This window comes from Guyanagaster necrorhizus (genome assembly GCF_019112545.1).
Source record: "Guyanagaster necrorhizus MCA 3950 unplaced genomic scaffold BT62scaffold_16, whole genome shotgun sequence".
Classification (NCBI taxonomy): domain Eukaryota; kingdom Fungi; phylum Basidiomycota; class Agaricomycetes; order Agaricales; family Physalacriaceae; genus Guyanagaster; species Guyanagaster necrorhizus.
This window is the reverse complement of record NW_025064895.1, coordinates 676,871-695,837: the sequence shown is the minus strand read 5'-3', so window position 1 is coordinate 695,837 and position 18,967 is coordinate 676,871. Positions and strand designations below refer to the sequence as shown.

General features: G+C 46.8%; 9 protein-coding genes across 9 annotated transcripts; 3 read left to right on the top strand and 6 right to left on the bottom strand.

Moving 5' to 3' along the window:
• Positions 1-1,463: 1,463 nt before the first annotated feature.
• BT62DRAFT_933480 (uncharacterized protein) lies at positions 1,464-2,482 on the bottom strand. The gene is made up of 3 exons (XM_043186568.1): positions 1,967-2,482; positions 1,553-1,907; positions 1,464-1,493 (listed from the first exon to the last, which is right to left on the bottom strand). Exons 1-2 carry the CDS (start codon positions 2,136-2,138, stop codon positions 1,570-1,572), a joined length of 510 nt encoding a protein of 169 aa, XP_043038562.1. The 5' UTR covers positions 2,139-2,482; the 3' UTR covers positions 1,464-1,493; positions 1,553-1,569.
• On the bottom strand, positions 2,367-3,596 carry BT62DRAFT_207956 (uncharacterized protein). Its single transcript, XM_043180053.1, has 6 exons — positions 3,258-3,596; positions 3,011-3,199; positions 2,820-2,943; positions 2,686-2,762; positions 2,541-2,628; positions 2,367-2,490 (listed from the first exon to the last, which is right to left on the bottom strand). Exons 1-5 carry the CDS (start codon positions 3,461-3,463, stop codon positions 2,622-2,624), a joined length of 603 nt encoding a protein of 200 aa, XP_043038561.1. The 5' UTR covers positions 3,464-3,596; the 3' UTR covers positions 2,367-2,490; positions 2,541-2,621.
• On the top strand, positions 3,597-4,259 carry BT62DRAFT_207346 (uncharacterized protein). The gene has a single exon (XM_043180051.1). The coding sequence runs from the start codon at positions 3,730-3,732 to the stop codon at positions 4,069-4,071; it is 342 nt and encodes a 113-aa protein (XP_043038560.1). The 5' UTR covers positions 3,597-3,729; the 3' UTR covers positions 4,072-4,259.
• On the bottom strand, positions 4,133-5,359 carry BT62DRAFT_208072 (uncharacterized protein). Its single transcript, XM_043180054.1, has 5 exons — positions 5,155-5,359; positions 5,003-5,089; positions 4,712-4,950; positions 4,311-4,661; positions 4,133-4,256 (listed from the first exon to the last, which is right to left on the bottom strand). The coding sequence occupies exons 2-5, from the start codon at positions 5,041-5,043 to the stop codon at positions 4,195-4,197; spliced, it is 693 nt and encodes a 230-aa protein (XP_043038559.1). The 5' UTR covers positions 5,044-5,089; positions 5,155-5,359; the 3' UTR covers positions 4,133-4,194.
• Positions 5,360-6,127: 768 nt separating this feature from the next.
• On the bottom strand, positions 6,128-6,982 carry BT62DRAFT_995036 (uncharacterized protein; the record flags this gene model as incomplete). The annotated part of the gene is made up of 5 exons (XM_043190503.1): positions 6,763-6,982; positions 6,648-6,702; positions 6,469-6,579; positions 6,263-6,358; positions 6,128-6,194 (listed from the first exon to the last, which is right to left on the bottom strand). The coding sequence occupies exons 1-5, from the start codon at positions 6,881-6,883 to the stop codon at positions 6,128-6,130; spliced, it is 450 nt and encodes a 149-aa protein (XP_043038558.1). The 5' UTR covers positions 6,884-6,982.
• An 8-nt stretch (positions 6,983-6,990) lies between these two features.
• On the top strand, positions 6,991-8,668 carry BT62DRAFT_995035 (alpha/beta-hydrolase). The gene is made up of 11 exons (XM_043190502.1): positions 6,991-7,261; positions 7,314-7,491; positions 7,545-7,621; positions 7,672-7,705; positions 7,760-7,879; positions 7,928-7,957; positions 8,009-8,041; positions 8,094-8,174; positions 8,224-8,267; positions 8,321-8,445; positions 8,497-8,668. Exons 1-11 carry the CDS (start codon positions 7,168-7,170, stop codon positions 8,533-8,535), a joined length of 855 nt encoding a protein of 284 aa, XP_043038557.1. The 5' UTR covers positions 6,991-7,167; the 3' UTR covers positions 8,536-8,668.
• Positions 8,669-10,053: 1,385 nt separating this feature from the next.
• BT62DRAFT_920811 (uncharacterized protein) lies at positions 10,054-11,434 on the top strand (the record flags this gene model as incomplete). Its single annotated transcript, XM_043184249.1, has 9 exons — positions 10,054-10,128; positions 10,180-10,281; positions 10,330-10,422; positions 10,471-10,641; positions 10,695-10,769; positions 10,822-10,911; positions 10,960-11,140; positions 11,198-11,328; positions 11,384-11,434. The coding sequence occupies 9 exons, from the start codon at positions 10,054-10,056 to the stop codon at positions 11,432-11,434; spliced, it is 969 nt and encodes a 322-aa protein (XP_043038556.1).
• On the bottom strand, positions 11,433-16,223 carry BT62DRAFT_951409 (glycoside hydrolase family 35 protein). The gene is made up of 29 exons (XM_043188183.1): positions 15,680-16,223; positions 15,612-15,628; positions 15,476-15,562; positions 15,348-15,416; positions 15,194-15,295; positions 15,108-15,144; positions 15,011-15,058; positions 14,854-14,959; positions 14,731-14,800; positions 14,655-14,681; positions 14,573-14,597; positions 14,491-14,513; positions 14,393-14,442; positions 14,312-14,342; positions 14,211-14,264; positions 14,011-14,161; positions 13,794-13,958; positions 13,721-13,738; positions 13,357-13,665; positions 13,242-13,305; positions 13,000-13,184; positions 12,879-12,945; positions 12,767-12,822; positions 12,473-12,715; positions 12,343-12,359; positions 12,015-12,289; positions 11,840-11,964; positions 11,748-11,777; positions 11,433-11,696 (listed from the first exon to the last, which is right to left on the bottom strand). Exons 1-29 carry the CDS (start codon positions 16,072-16,074, stop codon positions 11,498-11,500), a joined length of 3,045 nt encoding a protein of 1,014 aa, XP_043038555.1. The 5' UTR covers positions 16,075-16,223; the 3' UTR covers positions 11,433-11,497.
• Positions 16,224-16,914: 691 nt separating this feature from the next.
• On the bottom strand, positions 16,915-18,349 carry BT62DRAFT_920809 (cellobiohydrolaseI; the record flags this gene model as incomplete). The annotated part of the gene is made up of 2 exons (XM_043184248.1): positions 16,915-17,676; positions 17,732-18,349. 2 exons carry the CDS (start codon positions 18,347-18,349, stop codon positions 16,915-16,917), a joined length of 1,380 nt encoding a protein of 459 aa, XP_043038554.1.
• Positions 18,350-18,967: the final 618 nt, after the last annotated feature.

The following is an 18,967-nucleotide window of genomic DNA, read 5'->3' as shown; positions in this document are numbered from 1 at the left end:
ATCATTGTCGAATGTAGACCGTTGACATCACCTTTGACATCATTTACATAGTAACCATACTACGAAACCCAATCCTCCCTACCATTATGATGACGCGCCAGACAAGCAGGTCGGAGATGCCATTACAGTGAGTGTATCTGTAACCGTCAAAATTTGCCTCCGGAAAACAGCAGTGATGGCTACGAGAGTCAAGTCACTGCACGTCCTGACACACAGCCTTATTGAATTGTGATGGTGTCTCTGCCCGTGAAGAACGTTTGGAAAACTGAAACAGCGGGGAATTGTTGTTGGTAAAGGCTTTCTGCTGACACCTGGGTTGAGATTAACAGAAGGACTGTTTATTGGAGAGTTGGAGGAAGCGTCGCCACGGACAAGTCCATCAGGCTTGGTGCAAGATGACGGCTATGCGTGTTTTTGGATAACTTATCGTAGTATATTGGGGCAGTGGGTGAGACAGGTGCCTTGAGCAACGGTGCATTGATGTGCATAATACGATCAGGATTTTGGAATATGTAGGATTCGGATGACAGTGATACCAGGGCGGTATCGTAGATACATGGAAGATTGGGTCGAGCTCACGTCAAATGGTTGGATGCCTTCGCTTGGTCATACATGCACCGTCAGACCAGCGGTCGTACGAGTTTGGAGATAGATATGCAACATTTTCAAAGACCTGCCTGCTCACACCAAGCTCAAAAGGCTGTTCACGATGGAAAGAAATATGCAACACGCACAAAATTCTGCCCAGACTGAACCCTGTAAACTTGCCAATTACTGGCCTGTAATACTCCATGATCGTTAAATAATGCTCATCACGGCCCTGCACCACTGCACGCGATGAAGTTGCAACGTCGCGAAAAAGGGGCCATCGACCGTATGGCGCGATAGGCAACTTTGGGAAGGGTAATTGAGCGCAACAACATTATTTCTTTCCCACGACGACAGCGGGTTCCCAAGATTTTATTTAAAGCACACAGGACATCTATTAGAATCCTGTTTGAATCTTATTTCAAAAAATGATACAATACAAGATTTATCTACCACGAGCCATCGACCCCCAATTTGTCACGCTACCTTCCAAACTCAAGAGCATATGTCTGAGCCACTATTTGACTCAGGTATCTCTGAAGAGCGGTCAAGCGCCATTCGTCAAGTCCATGAAGGTTGAACGTACGTGTTAGAAGGTTTACAAAACATCATGGCTATGCGCATATCAACTGCATTGTCAAAGGTAATGACATGGTAGGATGCCAAGTCTTTATTCAATTCACGGATCTATTGATAGTTCACTACATGGAACATTACATGGTCCGTCGCGAGGCCACCCAGCATCCCGAGAATTGATCATATTACAAACTGCACGTAAAATGTTCCAAGAGAAGTACACGGGGCATAGTGGATCAACTACTCGAACACATACGATGAATCCCCCTCACCCCAGGTCGGTAACGGCGACCGGTACTGGTAGGGATGATAAGTTCTGCTTCGTCAGGCTGGGACGGAAGAGGTATCGGTATTTTGATAGGGTACACGGAAGCGAAGAGAGACGTACTTTGGCTGCCTCTCCTCTCAGAACTCGACTTTGAAACGAAATCTCCAGGGAAAGGATGATTTTCTGGCTTCAGAACGTTGCCCGTTAGCGCCCGCGTGTCTGTAGAGAAACGACCAGTGATGAACGGACCCAACAGCAAACGCTAATTTTTTAGCCTTACCATACTGCGGCTCGGACTTACTCGTGAAGGGCTCACCCGATGCAGAACTCTCCAGTGCTGAATTCAATTCAGAGTTGATGTTAACAGCTGCGAGTGAATTTGCGAGCGACTCCTCCATTGCTTTGGACTCTTCCTGAGTATGCCCTTTCTCACGATATTGCGTCTGCCCGATCTTCATCAACATTAGGCGTGTATCTGCAACAATAACAAGATCAGAGGAATGCCACTGTATACACTTGATAAGCGAAGCATACCCAACACATCTTGTCGGGAAGAGTTCGGTAATTTGTGCCATACAGAATCTGAAGGCACATTATCGAGACTGAGAGAGTCGAATATGTCCGCGAGAGCGGGATAGGCTGCTATCTCGGATTGCGAGTCCATTTCTGTAGCAAGGGAGAGCTTAGTGCGCCAACTTCGAGGCATCTTGACAATAGCGAGATGGGTGTGCCCCTGAGGAAGAGCGTTGAATTTGTAACCGAGCAAGTGTTGAAGAGACAGAGCAAATATTTATAGACATTTCGACGGCTTCCCATGAGCGCGGTGGCTTTAGGTACACCAAAACAGTGCATGGAGGTGCTTGCCCGGTATATTGTCTCTCGACGCCACTGAGAAGTAAAGATGTAACGATATACAAACCAGACTAAGACATCACCGGGTTGTGGATCAGACGAACAGACCAGAGTGAATTCGACTTGATGCAAATCCTAGGTGTCAGCTCACGGACTTGGCACTCGTGCAACTAGTAATGAAAGATCCAAGCCTCAGACTTCAAGACCTACGTAGTGATCTCAGAATTTTACACGCATTGCAAAAGGAGGTGCATACCAATATTTTCCGACCTTCCTCGACCAAGTTTCGTACGGTCAGGCTGACAAGCCGAACACCTGCAGGGCTATCGATCGTACATTAAGAACTGGATTTGTCATGGAATACGAATACATTCGATAGCCAGAAGAACCACCCCAAATACCTCGCAGACATGGCTTCCGGAAGAGTCGAAGTCACCAGTTCTAGCGTCGAAGTTTCCATCATCGTGGACACGTTCAGCCAAAAGAAAATGGCACTTGAGTTTGTTATCTAGGAAATCTCCGAAATTTGTATCACCTTACGCTCGTTATCGAAAGAATCAAGGATACCGGGGAAGAAGGGGAAGAAGGGGAAAAGAATCATGCGACCATAGTACACGGTCGAGTTCGTCAGCGCCCTCGGACCAAGTATTGATGCCGCACTGACGACCGACCAGCGAAGTATTAATGGCGCCTTAAATATAAACGTAACATGCCAAGACAACGGACCTGACAGCATGTTCGAGTCCACAAATAATGTGATGTTGAGAGTAGTCAATGACTAGCAGAGAACGTAACATCAGGCCTGTGGACAACAAACAACAGCATAGTACGATGAGACCTAAGCGTACACACCGAGAAAGCCAAAGATAGTAGCCACGAGCTATAGACCCTTGAAGTGTAGTGACATTGTCCATGCTGTGGCCGAAGTTTCGCATGAAAAACCTGAATCGCGCGGAATTGGGAGTCCACCAACGGGCGACGCTTTTCATATGTAGAGGAAGTAATATGAAAGCATGAGGGATATCGACAGAATATTGTCCAGGCAGTCAGAATGGTGCAGCGGTACCCGGGGCGGTACCTAGTGGGAAGAGGTACCACCGTGGGCATTGGGACACACTCAGCGTCCTTATATAGCAGGATGGGGGGGGGACATCCTGGATGGAAGGCTCGGGAAAACATTGTCGATAAATCCGGTATAGTCACAGAAGTCAGTAAACAACGGGAGAAGACTGATGGTAGATGAGACGAGACCTAGCAGTTGTGAGACCAAAAGTTACATATGGATTTGTTCGTTTGGCCGAGTTTGTGGCGTAGAACACACCGAACCACTGGTCCGAGTCAGCTGGTTAGTGTCGCGTTCACAAGACTATTCTGCGAAGTTCGGAGAAACACCCAGTGTAATGACCCACAGGAGGAGGCGAAGCCTCGAAGCTTAGGGATGCGGGATGAAAGTAGGAATGAAGAAGAGACACCTAGCGCCGATGTCTCTCATGAATCAGCATCAGCCGAGACTCGGCACTGAGACACAGACGGCACCAGCAATCCCTCTTCATGGACGAGCGGAGCTCTGTATCTCTGTGTCGACAGAGATTGTGACAATCTCGAGAGTCACGCAGAGGCCTGCGAAAACGCTCCCTACCCTTGGAATCCGCCTTTACGACGGCCATTTTCAGCACATAAAATTGCTATCCTACAATCCCCGCAAATTTCATCAAATTTCACGAACTGATGCACAGAATTTGAGTATTGAGTCAAGTTACTACAGAATAGTTCAGGGATACCAATAGCAAATCATAACAGTATGAAGAAGTTATGGGATAGTTAGCAATGGAAGCGTAATGTTCAATAGTACTTAATAGGCATAAGGACAGCTGGGACTAAAAAACTGCGGAAAAAAAGGCGAGACATATTCAATATTGATAGCGGCCGGGTTTAGACGGCTCATAAGCATAGGGTGGGAGCATCCGATGTGCTAAGTGCAGAATACTAATTAGCGCGACCTGTAAATAATGCAAACTCCACTCACAGGCTGGGCGCAAGCTCGATGAAGGGAAGGGAGGCCTCATCGAATGGACCTTATCCTGCTGGGCATGGAGCGAAGAAGAAAACGCGCGCGGAGCTATAATTGCACGTGTCAGGATGCCAAAGAGTCCAGAAATCTCAGAAAAAAAAAAAGAAAACATACCGTATGGAGCGGCAGGATATGATATATGCTCTCTGCAAATGACCCTCTGGGGGCTTTCATAAAAGTCCGGCGAGGTGTCCATCATCGCGTCGTCTGAGTCCTCACCGCTGCTACTTCCCTGATCCGGAACAGCCCGTGGACGACAGTCCCTGTAGCGGGCTTGGCGAATGGAAATCACGTCCAAACGTGTGTCTATTGAATCAAAGTGAGCGTACAGTGCAGCAACGGGATGGATCGCTTACTGGAGCGCGTGGGTTTGTAGCGTGGGGGAATAAACCAGAGTGGGCCCAAACTCGGGGCTCTCTTGGAGCTCGTTGCGAATGTCTCGAAATTGTTCAGGTCAAGATCGTCGGTGAGTGGAGGAAGCTCGTAGGAAGGCATTAGGACACGGATGAGGTCGAGAAATAGGCGAATGAAGGAGAAATTTCCAGGAGATGAGTTGAAGAAGTCAAGGACGCGTTGTGTCGGAGTTTCGATTTCACTGTTTGTGATTTCCAAACCGAGAACTTGAATAAGGTTCAGAGAAAATATACCATAATCCTTGTCTCTTGATGATTCTTTTATGGACATCCATTTAATGGAGAGAGCGTCCTGGTTGCCTGGTGGGAATTCACTAAAACCTATTAAATGGTATAGTTCATATAGTTACTTCCCAAGGTCGAGCAGAGATAACAAAAAAACATACCAATAGGCATGTGCGGGTTCTTGCTACCCACGATAGAGCGACGATCCTTGCTTCGTGCTAACCGAGAAAGGCTAGCCGGACCCTTCAACAACATGGATGGCATGGGTTTTGTATAGTCGGAACAAAGATTGACGAGACCACTGGTCCTGGACCTAATATCCCGTTGTGGACCCGCTTTAGCCTCATGCCAACGGTCTGTCTTTGATTATCGAGCGCACTATCAGAACTTCTAGGCTGAGACACAGCATCCGGTAAATGAGCCATGAGGGAAACCACCCAGGAGGTGAGAACGATTGTTGACTAAGAACCACTCCACTTTACAGCGGATTCCCCGCGGATGGGAGGTTTAGGAACGGTTGACATGAGTATGTCAGTCCGGGTGGTCCGTGACAGCGTAGCCCAAGATAGGGTAGAGATTCTGATACCTGGGATAGGTTAGCGAGACAGATTTTTGACTATTACCTGCAACGTACCTTAAGTACATGTCTCTCGGGCGTGGGCGTGATGACCGATGACCACGGTGCTGAAGTCAAGGCCACCATTTTGCTAGCTTGCCCAGTACTGGTTAAGAACTGTCATCTAGAAAACTGGTGTTCCTACATGGATCTGACTAATAGTCCCGCTAATACGCTAGAACCTGCCAGTGTCAACATGGTGCACCAAGTACTGCCTGTGCATGCGCAGCGCCGTTCGCCACATTGATGTCGAGATGGGCCGATGGCGGTGATTGATTTGCCTGCCAGAGTTAGGCCGCAGAGCTATGAGTAGTGGTATTAGCCTAGCTGCCAGGGCGTATAGCCCAGTCGCAAAAATCGCGTGGAATGAGCATGGACGTCGATGAGCGCGATGATGTCAACAGTAGCAGCATTCGGATGGCCGCGGCCCTGATCGTTCGGAGGCTGAATCGAAACGCGGCTTAAATTTGTACCACTTTCGCAATACCTTCGTCGACTTAGCCATTTTCCGCACAGGACTACTGGCGAACGTTGCCCTCCTGCGACGCCTTCACACATTTGCGCAATGGCACCATTCGCTCTGGACTAGAGACGACAGCAAGGAGCCTTAAGAAAGGCTCTTTTTTTCAATTTAGGAAACGTAACTTGCAAACCGTTGCCATAATTTAGTGTTCTGGTACATGCAAAGATGTCTGTCTGACCAAAAGGCCGCAGTGAAACTTGGAACAGATAAACCACGCTCAATATCTCTGCGGAATAGCGTGTTCACGGGTGGCAGCTATGTTAACGTTATATCGGGAGTTTTGAACGTTTATGAAATGATCTAAGCGTACGCCGTGTAAATCACAATCCAACGTACCCGTTATTGACACCATCGTCCTCCAAGTAGATGATAACCATTGCGCCGTCTATCGTCCGGTCTCCTTCACCCCATGGAGCCTCAATCTTCTGCCCTTCGAACTGCGGATGCCTTTCTCGACGACAAAGTAACGTAGTAGCAGTTATGCAGCTACTCAGAGCCAGCGGCTGTTCACTTACTGACCTGATGGCTGATCTCCAGGGGCGAGAGTATCACCCCATCTCATTCCATGACCTGTCGTTCTATTAGTAAGTTATCGACTGCTCTTGCCAAATTGTTCTCTCGATTTGATACCGTCCCTGCGGAATGCACGCTTGCTCTTGTAGCATTTTCGCTGTCTTCTGAACCGTTTCTTGAGAATGGCGTTCCTCTCATCGAGGCTCATAATTACCGGGGACGTCGACCCTGTGATCATGCGCTTGATCTACATACATACCCTGCGCAATCGATCCATAAAGATCTTCGGCCGTCCCCATCAGTATTAATATGATACACGGCGGACGATACTCGTCTTAGGATGTTGTAACGCCGTACTTCACAACAGAGAAGCAAAGTCGTCCCAGTCTTATGATATGCGCCTGTCATCCAAAGCCACCTAAGTCTTTCTCCGTGAGGTCACAGTCGCGTACCACATATAAAAGCCATACTATATGACTACCACTGCTGTCAAACCCGCATTCTAAGGGAACGCAACCAAGCATGTTCTGGTCAGCTTCCTTCCTTGCTCTTCCTCTCCTCTCAGTCTCGGCTCTACCTAGCAGGGGAATCCAGCCCCGCTGTACCGTCTCCAACGGTTCGTCGGAGCTCATATCTTCTTCCTTTATATTCTTAGTGATATGCTCCAGAGACTTACGATGACCTCGTCTATTACCTTCAATACGCCTCCTCTGCCTATCTTGACGAGTGTGCTAGCCCAAACGGAAACACCCTTGTTCAACGATACGACAATGAGACAACAGATACTCAGGCATTTCTCGCCCGTGACGACACCAAGGGCGAAATCGTCATCGTTTTCCGCGGAAGGTGAGTAGATAATATTCCGTAAAGTACATGTGGCTAATGTTATCATATTCCAGTTCGACTGTCCAGGATTTGGCAACCGACGGTGATATTACGCTTGTCGATTTGAACATCCAAGGCGTCAATGCACCCGGTAAGCGTCTTTTTTGTTGACTGATCATTTATATCTAACTGGCTATCCAGTTGGTACTCAAGTTCACCATGGTTTTCATACTGCGTGAGTTGTCTCTGCATAGAGTCTCAGACCTTATCTCGAGCATGTCCGTTAAAGTTGGAACTCCATTGTCGGCGATGTGATTATAACAATCCAATCCGAGTTGGCCAGTCATCCTAATTACACTCTTGCCACATCTGGACATTCCTTGGGTGGGGCGCTTTCCAGTCTTGGCGGGTAAGTGTTCCTCTTCTCTCTGTGATGCAGTCCTTATGCGTCATATAGCATTACACTACAGCAAAACTTTCCAGACGTGTACGCGTTTCTGTCACTGTTTTGACGTGTCTGAGACTTTAATTTTGTCAGACCGTTAAAAATGTACACCTTTGGTCAACCGAGGTCCAACTATCCTTTGGCATGTCTTCGTGTAGCTGACAAACATCTTCCGCAGGACCGGAAACCCTAGCTACGCTTATTTCGTTGATTCCAAACTAGGTTCAAATATCTTTCGAGGCGTACACGGCAGTGATGGGTACGCTGCTGCTCCACCTGATGACAGCAATAATAACATCGGTTCACAGGGTTCCTACTATGATATCGCAAGATCTGGGATACCAGCATCATGGTAATTCAGCTCTTGTGGTCTTTTTATCAGACATCTCACTGAGTCATATGTAGGCGTCGAATACTTTCAAAGCGGAGACCCACCGTCGGCGGGAACCACGAAGGCATGCATTGGTAACGAAGACCCTACATGCTCAGCGTCGATTCCTAGCTCAGGCATCAACATGTACCACCTCATTGTAAGTACGCATGTTCAGTCCATCCTGTCATCACTGATCGCGGTTGGATAGTATTACGATATTACGGTCGGAACAGCGTTTTGTGATTAACATTTCGTTCATTTGTAAATATAGAGTAACGTATCTATAAATGCAAGTACAAATTCCGCGGACACTTGATTGATCTTAATCACATCGGAGATAAACGTACTGCAGAAAGTCGTATCAATACTGAGATTAAAATACACTGAGGCGTCGGTCGATCCTGTAACACGTGGCTCACTTGAGCAAGATTAGCCCTCTCTAGAAGGATCGTAAATTTTTATATGCCCTCCGAAAGAAAGATCGGAGTTTTACCACTATTCAGCATCTATTAAGAGTTACACGGAGACATGGTAACCCACCGTGATGGGCGTACCCAAGAGATGGCAGGATGCTGACAACACCATCGTGACTCGGTCCCCGAAGGTGAATCAAAGCGAGGTAAATTGTTACCCATTGTTTCTGTATTACTGTACATCCCAGAAACAGCATGTCTGAGTCGTTGGGTGGAGGGTAAGTAAGGGGAAAACACCCAACTTGGAAATTTCAACACAGATGACCATACAACATCATAATATGGCTAATATTTTTACTGACTTTTCATCTTATCTAGGGCTATTTTCAAAGGAAATTTATCATGCACCATGGGTATCTTTATCCTTTTCATTCCTTTGCAGTCTGACTACTTATTCATGGTCTATCAATTTCTCATTCATGTTCAGAGCAACACACCTAACTTTTCTTTGATTCTTGGGCATATCTGGCTTTGCCCAATATGGCCCAGTTGTTCTCTCTGTACCTAATGTTTCTAATGTTGTCAATTCATGCATCAAATAACAGATGACTTTGCTCTATATGTCTATATATGTAATTTCATTTTCACAGTCAATGACAACCATAAAGTATCCCTACCAACACTCCCAAACTGAGCATATGGCATGGTATACAGATAGTTCCATGACTGTCTGAGACTATGGCTTTACAGCCATATACTGGTACAGTGTGCAGCCCTACTGGATTAATCAATTATATTCCTGGTGACTGATGACCCCTCCATTCTCCATTCACTGCTGGGGTCAGTTGCTTTTTTGGACCTAAAAACTGATCCTAGAAATGTCATGCTTTTTGATCATCTTCTTGCATTCATAAAACAGGATCAAGAAAACATAATGAAAAAGCCATGTTTTTTGTAATGGTTTTATCCACCAAAAAGACCAAATTTTTAACAAAGAAAATATGGTTTCCATTGTTCAGAAACAGTGGAAAGCATTTTTTTGATCTGTTTTTCTTGTTGCTTTTCTTATATTAAAAGAGGACAAAAAAATGCTCTTTTTAGCTTGTTTTTAGGATGTCCTTTTTTCCTGTCAAAAAATTACATGGAAAGTCACAACATTTTTGTTGGAGGACATCCATATGTTATACAGAAGAAAGGGGGGAGGAAGACGAAGGCATCAAGAAATAATAGAGGTAAACCGGAGTGAACAGTACCATACAACATTAGCACGTCAATGTGACGGTTGATGTGACAGTCGCGTCTGACCCAGATTCTTTTTCTCTTGATTATCACCAAAGCTATTGGATCCAAGGATGTCGTCGGATTCCGAACAAGTTTCCTCAGGTGCAAGCTCCTACGCTTCCGACTCTGACGTCGAAATTAGATCGGTTAGTCCATTCTCATCACGTTGTTTCGAACCGCTTGCTTACAGCGCACAGGTTCAAGTTGGCAGCACCGGTGATTCAAAGAAACGTAAATCAATGGAATCCTCTGAAAATAAAAAAGCGGGTGGCGCGAAGGCAAAGAAGTTCAAGTCAGCAGTACGTGTGTTCTACGTTCGACATGCCTAAAGTAATGGCTGCCCCAAGTCTGTTGTTGCTTCCTCCGACATCGAGGACGATGTCCCATATGATCCTATCAATCCTTTTGTATTCGGACAAGGGGGCTACATTTCTCATCAGGTAGGCATCGCGTGATAATTCGTCGTCATCAGTACGAACCTCCCACAGAAACGCCTCGACTCCAAACACCAAGGACCATCCACAAAATCCAGGAGCATATTTTCTGAAGACGAGGATCCCCAGCCAAAGAAGAAATCTATTGCGCCGATGAAACCAAATGCTCGTAGTTGCAAAAAGCAGCGCTCCAAACCCAAGTCGAAACCTGTTGAGGCTGATGTGGTGAGCAACTTTCTCCCCCAGTGACAAAACTCCCTCTGACTTGGCACCATCAGGGCTCTGGGGACTCAAATATGGAGAATGAACCACTTGTTACGCAGAAGAAGACTGTGGTTAAAGAAAAGAAGATTGTAATATTTAGCCGCCCAAGTCTTGCCCTCACGGAACTGACACCTTGGATAGGAGTCCAAATCGAAGCGCGCGCCTACCACGAAGAAAACAGCTGACAAGAAATCATCGGACAAAAACGACGCCACTATCAAGCGATTGAAGGTATGTTTCCTCTCAAGTCTAGTCTTCAAGTCCTGATGCACTGGCCAGTCCTTGGTTTTAGCATGCGGTGTGCGTAAACCCTGGGCGACGCTTTTCGAAGGTGTCGATCGTCCGTCACAGCAGATTAAAATCATCAAGGATATCCTCACTGAATTGGGCATGAAGGGCCGAATGAGCATGGAGCAGGCCAAAGCCATTCGAGAAAAACGAGAACTGGAGGAAGAGCTAGGTATGCGATGTCGTCCCCACACTTCTCTGCATCAAGTGATTCACTTCGCATCCCTAGCTGACGTCCAATCCTTCGAGAAGTCGTTTGTGAGCCGCTCGTCGGGGAGCCGCGCTATGACAAAGAAGGCAGTTGAATCCGACCAAGATGACTCTAATGAAGAGATGACTGGAAAATCTGTGAAGCGAAAAGTGAGCATACATGTTACCTGCTTTTATGTATCCTATAACTGACACATGGGCGAAGATGTCAGCTAGACAAAGCATCGTGGCCTTCTTAGGTGACGAAAGTGACTGAACTCTCCCATGATGTTCATTTATAATGTTATTGATGTATTTACACTCAATCCCTCCGTAATCTTCACATCGGTTCATAGTATGTTCCAGATGGTCTGCTCTTTTGCTGTTCAATGTAATCCGGAGTATGGTAGTCATTGAAAACGAGGGAGGTCGAAAAAATTCCATCAGATATCAGTTCGAGACCTGCTATAGAAGCGCCAGAGTTGTCCAGGGACCAAAGTGATAGCGCCAGCGTGTTTGTCGAGGAACGTCGAAGGACACTAGTCGATATATGTTAGTAAGCCTGTAGCTGAGTTAATCTCATCCATCACCTTGCGGGAAGAACGAAATCTGTTTGGGGACTAAGTACGTGCCAGTCAGATCTCCAAAACATCAGGAAGGGTCCTCTTTGAAATGAACCCACCCAATGTTATTGATGTACTTGCCCACTTGCCATCCATTGAGGTAAATTTGAACTCTAAAGTTCGAGCTGATATCACTAGGAGTGATGGACAATCGGATAGGAAAGTCGACACCATCAGGAACGGGCTAAAGCATATCAGTTCAATGGTGCTTGATACTCAGTCGGCAAACCTTACCAGGTTGAATGTCGTGCGATAGAAATTGATTCCGGCGCGTGAGAGGCCGCCACCGGAGAATGGCGTACCATTTCTCCATTGGACATCAGGGTATCCAGGTAGGTGTGCGCCGATTCTTTCTGCATACAAACCCCCTTCGTTTAAATATCCTCGATAGGGGTCGGGAGTATTGTCTGCTCTGCCTTGATTTCCCTGCAACCTCCACGATGTGAAGGTTGTATTTCCACCTTCAATGGCATACCCTCGAATGCCCCGGGGCTCTTTGCCGCCGTTTGCTAGATTATCAGATCAGGGCACATAGGGTGGCCGGGAAGGTGATAAGACCTACTGCTGGTTTCAGAGATGCTTTATCAAAAGACGTGCATCAGAGAGTTCATTGGTCCAACATGCTCAGACATAACGTACCCAGTGTGATCTATACCATAAAACTATGAACCTTTGAAGGGATTCAGAACGACAGCAGCATACCTTGCACAATAACAAGCACATTGTCCTTCCCAACTCGGAGCGCATTGCCAGGAATAGCCCATGAATCCTCTGACAAGCTCACAGTCGAATTGCCTTGCCCCGATCCAAGGAAGACGCCATTAAGCCATGCAGTATATCCGCCAGCAAAACCATATTGAACTGCTAGCTTCACGGTGGTCTCGTCTCCAGATGCTTTGAAGTGTCCTCGAAAGATTAAATTCCCACCGAAAAATCTAGTACAGGATTATTGTCAATCAAGTCGTTGAGACATGTTGTGATTTTACCCGTATTGCTGTGAATAGAGTACTAGGTCGCCATATAATGGAGGGAGGTTTGTATACTGCGAGCAAAACCTTCAATTGGTGGTGTCGTATTGATGGGAAAAGGGCGGCTCACGTTGGTGGTCCTGATATCAGCTAGAACAAACCCGGAGTCATCAAATTCTGGCACAATCTCCGGCAGGCTTGCATAATCTGAATTAATGGATTATGCGATGAAAAGGACGTCGACGTCTCACCTGCCGGAGACTTTCCAGTCGCCGAGAGTAGGCAGGCTAATGTTTACATTTGCACCCTGAATGGTAGCCACAAACGATCCACGAGACGATTTGAATACCGATATATTTTTGCTATTCCATGACAATCGAGAGATGGATGATGGTGCAATGAACTCGACGGAAGTAGTACCATTGAGATCTCCAGTCTGGGCATGAGGCGTTGTAAAGCGCATGACAAATAATCATACTTGATAATGACTGACCAATTCCAACGTATTTCGATTTAAACTTGAGGATCGCAGAACATATGGTCCTCCAACAAGAACACTAAAGCAAATTTAGAACACTAGGTAGGTGAAAAGGCGACAGAAGACTAACGTATCATTCGTTCCAATGGAAAAGAAATTCCCAAAGGTACCATTCCCCTCTATGATTGGGGCATGCCATTGGTAGGCTGTCATCTTGTCCAGAAGAATGACCACAAATTTGGTGCTTTGTAATTGGATGGGAATGAATTGAGACCCATTTAAGGTGTACTGTAGTGTTAGTTTACCATCAGAGAGACTTGACGTAGCTCCAGGAGCATCCTGGAGATTCAATGATTTGAGTTCAGTCGACAGTAAAAATGCAGTCTCTCCTGTCTGCCCCTCGGGGGCATATAGGATAAGATAATCCGTATCATCGATCCTATCAAAGATCTCAGCCTGAGAAAAATCCTTTTCAACAAGAAGTTAGTACTCACATCGTCCACGTCATAATCCTGAAGAAAGGGAGTTGAGAATCGCTATTAGCTCAAGAATATAGTTTCCACATACTCAGCGGTTGAGTATAGTATAGTGGCGAAGCTCCTTCCAAAAACATAGTCGGTCACAATTATTTTACTCTCGCGCCCATTAAAGGTCAGAACACCAGTTTGAGGTATCAACAAAGACCCTTGGGAAGTGTTGACATGAATCTGCGTGGTTGTCAGCTCTGTCGATCTGTAGGTATGTAAAAAATAATGATAATTCAAAGCATCTGGGTGCACTTCACGTGGAGTCGTTGTGACGAGTTACATAGAATGCAACACCGGTAATAGGATTGCGCAATTCTGCCGTATGGACTAACGAAGATGTTGTATAGTTTGTGCCGTTCGCTATGAGATCCGACGACAGCAAATCGCGAGAGACACGCAGGAATAGCCCTGTGGGGGTCTGATTCAATGAAATTGGAGACTACCGAAGACAACAGACCCTGTAAGCGCATTTCGTTCATCTTGGTGTTAGCGATGCGGTTCTCGTTGATCCCTTTTTGGAATAAGTGCTGTGCGCAAAGCGAAAATAGACAGGTATACCTCCGCCATAATCATATGAGGTATATGAGACCTGTCAACGAAATTAGACACGCAAGTTACAAATGCAACGCGCGCACTGACTGGAGCTGCAGTCTGTCCCCAATTTGTGCCTCCGAAAAGCATGTATATGCCTTTGAAAAATTAAAAGAGTGAGATTCGGCGAACACTCTGAAACTCACTCAAGATGGTGGCTGTTTGCGCACTACAAAAAATTGGGCGTTCAATTGGCAACAAAGGAGAAGCGGCAATGGAAATACTTGCTAATTTTCCTTGTAAAAAATATCCTCTGATCAAACGTCGCATATTAGTATCAATACAATGACAATGATGGCAACCCCCGTACCGAAAGTAGCATCGGTAAGATCATTCGCTGTACGAAAATTTACCACAAACTGGAAAGATGAAACGTTCTTACTTACAATATTTCTCGTACCCCGTTCCACCTCGAGGTGTAACAGAACCCCACTGCAATAGGTAGCCTCCTTCAAACTGAAGTAGCACGGTGAGTCGGAGAGAGCACACTCAACCATCACGCATAATACCTCGGCGAGACACAAAGGATTACTTGGGGCAACAGCCTGGTGCGCAGAGTAGTATATTGACTGAACCTGTGCCCAACTATTAGTGCCTTGGGGGTAAGAGTCGCCGCTTGAATGAAGGAGTAAGCTTCCTGGTGACGAGAGTGCGAGAAAAGTATACCAATATATGTTGACACGTCCAAGGCCAGGGCGGTCGGGTGAGAAATTCCTGCGATATAGTCAATATGAGAAGAGGGTGAAGAATTAGTAGATGATACCCTGCTTGTCCGGCATGTTGGTCGTTGTGAGTTATCGCTATGTAATGTGTGAGCATAATCGGCTCGTGAAAAAAATGCCGACGTACGAACTACAATACCGTTGTCTCTGTAGAGGTCGATGATAGCCTGCATGTATACATCATTGCCTTCACTTTCAGAAAATTCGTTTTCGGCTTGGACAAGGATGACTGGATGCATTTGACGTGAACATCATTCTCCCTTTGTTGCATCGACACTTACTGGGACCTCCGTTCGTAATCTGGTTCTTGGCAATTATCTTGGAAATCGAAGTCAAATAAGGTGTCCAAGCTGATAAATGAGCATTCAAAAGATATCTTCTAATGCCGAAACCGTATGGACTAAAGTACCTTCAGTATAGTTCGGATTGTTCGTGCGTAAATTCCCTGCGATATTCCCTACCCAGCCAGGGAACCCCCCGCCAGTAGTTTCTCCGTCTATGCGATGACATCAAGCGATCTTTAGGGCAGATGGAATCGTTCTTACTGATATACGGTCCGGGTCTGAATAGAAGGATCAGCACAAGCGAAGAAATCAAAATCATGTGGACGGACCTCGCAATCATCCAAAGACCAGCTTTCTTCGCCTCGTCAATGAATCCCTGTATATCCCTGTAAGTTCCTTCTTCAAAATCACCTCTACCAGCATTGGTATCAGGTGCAGGATAATGAAGAGCCCAGTTGACGTAGAACGACACAGTGTTGAACCCATTTGCTTTGACCTTTTGGAAGATGTCGGCCCAGATAGCTGGATCTCCTGGAATCCTCCACGGATGAGCCTCCGCTGCTAAGACAAACACTCGTTGCCCATGAATTGAAAGCGAATAAGGGTCCCAAGTGACTTCATCCGTGAGACCAGTAGAATTTCGGCGAGAAAGTGTGTGAAAGCCTTCGACCAAGGTCACAGGATTACAGGTCAAAAAGAGAACCAAAAGCAGATACAGCAGCATTTTCTAAGGTTGAAACAGACATTGGACACGGCTTTTATATGATCAGATGGGCTTGTCTCGATGTGGAAGCCTTCGTTTAGAAGAGAAGAAAAGCAATCTGTACAAGTAGCACATGGTGGTCGAGAACTTTTTACATGATGGGTACGACGCGCAGAAGGTCATCTTGAACTGAACGGCCCGGTGTTTTCCCAGGCCTTCGGCACGTGGACAAATATAGGCACTCACTGGCAAGACACTGAAGACTTGCTGAAGGGTAACTTTTAAGTATGAGAAACACGGCAAACACTCATCATCCAAACTTCCTTGTAGCTGTCCGCAGGAGTTAATCAAGACATAATTCTCTTCCATTACTGAATAAGCTTCCAAGGATCTGACATTCTGGGGGTGAATACAAGTGCTCTGCTCAACCCTCGGCCAAAGCTGATTTTGTTCCGCAATCATCACACCATACCCATTGATGCATAGATGCCCACAAGAAAGTCAGAGGGAGGCCTAGGAAGGAGGTAGGCCACTGGGGAAGGAAGTGCTATATGGGAAACTTACAGCGAGCGTACCAGCCGAGGAAGAGTTATGAAGACCAGTCTTCGGTAACGATTCAACGGTTAGTAGAAGTCTAGAAACGAAGGGACAAAGATACGGACAAGGTGACGAAAGCAACCCGCCACAGAAATTTGATTGATAAGAAAAGAACGTAAAAACGGTCGTGAATACTCAAATCTTCGGGGTCAACTTGAGTTAATGTCAGACAAGCCGAGCGTGAGTCTCACCAAGGAAAGGCGTCACATCGTCATCTTTGTTCGAGTCAGTGAGGAATGCAATTAAAACTTGGAATAGCACACTTTAATGCGCGTAAGTAGAGCCAATGGGGCCGAACTTGATATTGGAGTATGTGACATATGCATCGCCAGACTGCGACTCGACAACGGAGGGCTGTCCGGAAGTCGTAGCGCATGGTCCACGAGAGATACCGGGTTGGGAAGCAGGAGCGTCGGTGGGGTAGTCACTGTCAAGCCAGAGCATGTTGACCGCGTGATCATCCCAAATACTCATGACTAAAGCCATGCCCGCCTCGAATGCCGAGCCCATAGCGGCAAGTCCACCCTTGGATTCGAAAGAGTTGGTGTCACCGAAGAGCGCCTTCTGGTCGTTACAGAAGTTGTCGGTAATAGAGTCATACGCGCTGATGCCGGGGAAGGTGGTCTTAGAATTCTGGATGACTTTGCCGTTCTGGACATAGAGACGGCGAATTTCGTGGAGGGTGCCGGTGGTGGTGTTGTCGGAAGTGAGGAACTGGGTGACGACGGTGAATTTGGAGTTGGTGTTGACGGTCTTGCCGGGACCAAGAAATGTCTGATCGCCCATACGCCACGAGTTGAAGTCGCAACCATCCTTGTCACAAAATCCGTCGTACCTCTCATCACCATCTCCACACTGGGTGCCCGAGCACCTCGTCTGACCAGTAATCCCCGAGCAGACGTGAGGAGTGACGGCAGCGGCTTGAGAGTTGGCTTCCCAGATATCCATCTCACTGCAGCAAGTGCCGTATTCACCTGTCCCAGCATTAACGTCGGTATCAGAAGGCACCCAGTTCAGAACATTGGCCTAAACGTCGGCGATGAGCTAAAGTGAAGGACGTAAAGAGAGACAGAAAACCAACCTGTCCGTTGATGAACTTGATGTCTTGCGGACACTGCGTATCGCAATAGCCAGTCCCGTACTTGGCACCAGCCTTGTTGGTAGGAAACCTGGCCATTCCACCATCGGCGTCCATCTGGATGAAGTACAAAGCACCGTTGAGACCGCAAGGGAGGTTCGACATGTCGACGTCGAAAGTGAATTCCTGGTTCTTCAAGTTGAAGAGTTGGTACTTGCTGCCGCTGGAGTCAAGCAAGTACACGCGGGAGCCAATATTGGTAGAGTACGGTCCGTGGGTGACGAACTTCAAGGTAAGCGCGTTACCACTGGTCGTAATACCATACGTGCCAGAGTAATCGGCACCGTCCAAAGCGCAGTTGGTTGCACAGGTCGTGGGATCGGGGCAGATAGACGTGTCCCACTCATTGCCGGTGTAGCAGTTGGTGGAACTCGAAACCTCATGTGTCCAACGCCAGTTGGAATCGAGTGTAATCGACCTAGACTGAGTTGTACAGCTGCCACCTGATGTACATTGCTGAACTTGGAGTTGGGGATGATTCTCAGCTGTTAGAGTCCCAACTTGTTGGCCGTAGACAACAGCAGCGAGAGCGAGGGAGAGGAGAGTGACCTTGGGAAACATGTACGACGTTTCCTTGACAATAAACGAGCAGTGGTGCGGTCGCCTTTTATACATGAATCGGATGCTGAAAAAAAATGGTTGCCAGCGCATCCATGTTGGCCAGCGGTATGCCAGGTCTTGAGGCCTGAGGTCTACGAGGTAAGATGATGCTGAATGGTGCCGAAAAGTGCCCGGTTCGAGAGACGACTTCTGAGATGTCACCACATTTGTTATCTTCTTGTGCTAAAATCATACTAAGCATTCGCATTTGCCTGGCGATCGTGAGCCGGATTGCTGGTCTGTGAATGCTCATTGCTGAGTTACACCCAACCCTGAGGTCCAAGTACCTACCTTCAACTATTCGACGCTCTGTCGATACCGATAGTAATCACTGTGATACCACATCCCCGTCCCGGGAGAACCTGATACTGAAAGTACTGCTCTGAATGCCCTATGATCAGTTTGACCGGCACTAAAGGCATAACATGACTGGATTTCTTGGTATGGCCACCTAAGAAGTACTCATGATGATTCCTGCGTTCGTATGCCGTTAAGAAATGGACAAGCGGATAAAACGTATCTGAGGTAAAATTCCGGATGGTCATCTGGTAACTGAGATTCAGCACAAACAGCAAGACA